At 38.3% G+C, this 4309-nt stretch overlaps 1 protein-coding gene across 4 annotated transcripts in view; it reads left to right on the forward strand.

The window, feature by feature from the left end:
- Nucleotides 1-109: 109 nt before the first annotated feature.
- PACRG (parkin coregulated) overlaps nucleotides 110-4309 on the forward strand; it is a 210588-nt gene continuing 206388 nt past the window's right edge. Inside the window, exon 1 of one of the 4 annotated variants that reach the window (XM_031061119.1) lies at nucleotides 110-371. In XM_031061119.1, coding sequence (XP_030916979.1) covers nucleotides 165-371 — 207 coding nt within the window. In that variant the 5' untranslated portion in view covers nucleotides 110-164. The remainder of the gene's footprint in view (nucleotides 372-4309) is intronic. The other 3 variants (XM_031061111.1, XM_031061107.1, XM_005416264.2) reach the window with 3 other exon arrangements.

A 4309-nucleotide genomic window follows, 5' to 3' on the forward strand; every position in this document is an offset into this window, starting at 1 on the left:
GCTGGGGTGATGCAGAAGGGGACTTGAGCCGGGGGCGAGGGGCAGGCAGAGGGGCCTGTGAGGGGCAGGGAAGGCGGAGGACGGCTGTGTGAGGGTGTCGCTGGATGTGGAGGGAGCAAAGCTGCACCTGCTGCCTGCTCTAACTCGCCGGCCACGGGACGCTGATGTTCGCTTGTTTTTTCCAGTCCGCTATTTGCATCTGGTCCGTCGTGGGCGCCGGTGGGGAAATGGTAATGGAGGAGGGACGTCCGGGCCCCTCAAAACCCGCCGGTGACAGGCGGCCCCAGCAGCGGGAGAAGAAGGAGAAGAAGCAGGACAAGCAACAGCCCTGCGAGGGTTTCAGTATTAAAGCCATGATGAAAAACAGCGTGGTATGTTTGCTGCTAGCATAGAGGTGATAGTAATTAACTCAACTTGTTCTAGAGGCATAGCAAGTTAGAGCTGTGGATAAAACATGTCAGGAAGGTGTGCAAGTTGCTAATACCTTATCTGGAGTTTGCTGGTTGCTGAAATTAACCTCAGGCTTTGCAGAAGTATTACCACAAGGTAGCTCTCTGTGCCTGTGAGAGTCGTGATGCTTTCGCCAAGCACTTTAATTTGGTGCCACAATTTTTTGGTGTTTTTTTTTTTTTTTTTTTTTTTGTTTGGGTTTTTTTGTTTGTTTTTTTTTTAGTGGGTTTTGTATTGGCAGCGCACAGCCTGTTAAACTGACAGCCTATGGAATTGTGTGTAAGGCTTCCTGCCTCCCACTTAACAAAATGCTGTCAAGTGGTAGTGCAGTATTTCTCAAAAGTTTTAATACACTGGCATAGTATATGAAATTGATGTGAATGTCACATAGGATGGTCACATAGGAGAGCTGGAAAATAGATTAATAGATTTTTTTAAACAAGCTTGGAAAGTAATGAAAAGCTTCCACACTATCTAGGAGAATACTAAACAAACAAACATTAGTTCTCCAGCTTGTAGTTCAAAGACGGAGAAATTGATCCAACAAGTAACAGTCACAATTTCTAATGAATTTGAAGGCTTGGGAGTTAAAATAGTAGTATAAAGGCCCTAGAAATCTCTTTATACTGTTTTATTTGTATACCTTTATCAGAGTTTAGGAGTTAAAAAGCTTCAACTAGTACAGAGTACAGATATTCAACATGTGACTGGATGAGGTAGTATTACCATAGGTCTCTGCCTAAACTCCTGGATTGTATTCTTCATTTGGACATAGTTCAAGGAGTTAGCAAAGGCTTGAATCCTCAAGGGTTTTTTTAAATCTATAGAGTATTCTAACAGCTGTTATGAAATACATTATTTCTCTTTGTTTTGCTGAAGTGGTCTTCCTGGTGCAGTCTCTCTGATCATGTTATCTGCAAGAACATCCTCTTAAAAACCCAAACAAGCATGTCTTTAAAGAAATTTTAAATAGAGTAAAAGTTACATACTTGAAAAACTTTCTCCTAATTAGTAAAACTACAACATATTTCACCTTACTTGGAAAAACACAAGGTGAACACAACCAAATAATCCCTTTGTTTTAAAGATTGTTTGATTTGTTTGTTTTTATTCTAGCAGTGCGTGGAATGAACTATAATACTTCAGCAACCTTTAGGGTTAATTTTTTTCATATGTTTCCTGTTTTCTGGAAAAATTCAAGTAATGGATATTTGCACATGGTTGTTTACACCTAGATATGTAAAAGACATTTTTGTCTAGAAGAATCAGCCATTTCAGTGGAGTTTGAGAAATACATATTTAATTTCAAAAAAGGATCTGTGACTTGTGAAAATAACTAACTATGAGTTTAATCAGAATTCAGGTTTTCTTTTAAATATTTATAGAATATTAACTTTTATGGCTGCATTCCTAACTTCCTAAACATGAACAGACCATTAAATCATGTGATACTGTCATTAAGCAACTGCATACAGGTAAATCTGCTGCCTTTGCAGCTACTCACAGAATAACAGATATTATTTTCTTTGGCATGGACATCTGGAAATCATCTAACCCAGCTTCCCACTTGAAGTGGGCCTGTCGCCAGCACCCAGATCAGGTCAATGATGGCTATTCCTAGCTAAACTGTAAAACCTCCCAACATCAGGGATTGCCTGACCTCTCTGAGCAACCTGTTTCATTTCTGTCCTGCTTGTTTGCCCCCTTGCCTTGCCTCTCAACCTGTCAGAGCTCAGGTTTACAGTGTTCTGACCTGCTGCACACGTTCTACTCATAACTGGGTTGGAAGCTCTGAAACTCTTAGTGGTCTTAAGAGATTCACAGTGCCAGGGCTATGTTTTGCAAGAGCTCCATCTGCGGTCAGGCAGACACCAGAATAATTTCCAGTTGGTGTGCAAATAAAGGAATATCTCACTGCCTTGCTGTCTGTGCAGAAGTGGGACTTCCTTTTTACTTTTCCAACTACCTTTTAATTGGAGCTTTAGATTTATTAAGTACTCACTTGTCAGAGGTTGACATCTTTGATGAAGTTCTCATGGAAGGCTTGGGAGTTGACTGGAGGGTTGAAAGCACAGCAGGGATATCTAGTTACAACATGGTAATTCTTTTTGTTAACAGCATGATAAGGCATAGGGTTAAACGTGTTTGGCATCTCCAGGTCAAACAATGAGGTATTGATTAATAGCCTTTGGTGCAAGCATGTAGTTAATCTTAAACTCTTAGTGTAGAGTCTTAACAGATTACCATTATGCATATATGACTGTAAATATTGTAGTAAGTGTTCCAGAATTCTTTTATGTTGCTTAGGCAAAGAGTGTTTTACTAAGCTGTTTTCATGAATGTTTCTGAATAAAGTCTACTTTCATAGTCAGTAGTAAGTGCAGAAATTAAGTAGATATAGTATTTAAGACTTTTCTCAGCTCTCACTAAATCCAAAACTTGCTTAGTGAAATGCAATGGTTAAATATTCACCTAAAAATGTTCCTGAACTGAATAAAGGGTTTAAGTTATTCCAAAACTGTAAATTTATATAGCCGTTTACTTTAAAAGCAAGGTTCAATAAAGGTCTTCTATAATAACAAGCTACATTTACATTTTAATTGTTTTGTCCTCCAGTGGAATCAAGACTGTTATGTGCTCTGATTTCAGAGGTACTGCATGTAGAATTAGGAACACAATTAAAAATTAATGTGTAGACTAGCCAGGAGAGAAGTGTCTGAACATGAATGTGGACAGCAGGAAGATATCTCGGTTCACTTCTGATCCTCTCTAGATGATATTTTCCTATTTTCTGCAACGAAAGAGAAGAGAATAAAGTGTTAGTGTCCCATTTTTTTGTAATGTCCCAGTGGTAAAAGCACTTTTTCAAGGGCAGGATCCATTTTAGTCCTTAAAGGAAACAGTAGAAAGATAATTCCTATCTATCTTCCCAGCTTTTACAAGATTACTATTACATTCATGTGTTCCATGACATCAGTCAGAAATTGCCTTCAGGAGCAGGCCACAGGGATAGAATGAGAACGTTTACTAGATGGCCTTAGAAAGAAAGGGATGCTAAAAATTGTTTCTGGACTTCTAAAACCAAAGCAGCTATTCAGCCTTAGAGAGTCTTAGCTATGTGTAGAGCACAACTTTCATCTCCTAAAAAAATGTAATTGCTCTTAAGAAGAAAAATTGTTATTTGTATTGTAGCTCTGGATTTTCATTCTTCTGTTCCACATTTAGTAGTCTGCAGTCTGTATGTGTGGGGATGAGTTCTCAATCTTTGTACTTTAAACACTTCTCTCAAGCCATTTTCAATAATGTGTGTTGTGAAGGGCTTTCTTACCCTTTACCATTTGATTATAACTCATAGGAAAAGTTTCATTTTAACTATGATGTGATTTGTTTATGTTCTGAATTTTGTGATTTGTCATTATATTTATATTCATCCACACTGCGTAACCAAGACTACCTTTGTTATTTAACTTGTAGCAGTCAAAGTTTCTGATTTGATTTTGGGGCTATAGGAAAGAATAGAAGAAAGAAGTTGTATCCTTTGATTATAACAGCTAATTTATTGGAAAAAGCAGTGTGTTTTGGGGCATATAGATGTCAAGTTAAAAGAGTGTTTTGATAAATATATATTGAGAAGTAGCACATCTATCTTGGAGGAACTTCTCCAGTTTAACAATAGCAATTGTGTACAATCTACAAGTACACTTCAGTGAACACTGTGAGACAATTTAAACTGTCAGTACTCTGGAAGGCAATCCTATCTTCCTCTCTCAGGCTGTTTAGTGCTGCTGCCTGTTGTTGTATTCTCATTTGTACAATGTTGGCTGCTCAGAGAACTGATCCTGCTGGAAATACTCCAGCC

The sequence above is a fragment of the Geospiza fortis genome, unplaced genomic scaffold (genome assembly GCF_000277835.1).
Source record: "Geospiza fortis unplaced genomic scaffold, GeoFor_1.0 scaffold41, whole genome shotgun sequence".
Taxonomy (NCBI): Eukaryota; Metazoa; Chordata; class Aves; order Passeriformes; family Thraupidae; genus Geospiza; species Geospiza fortis.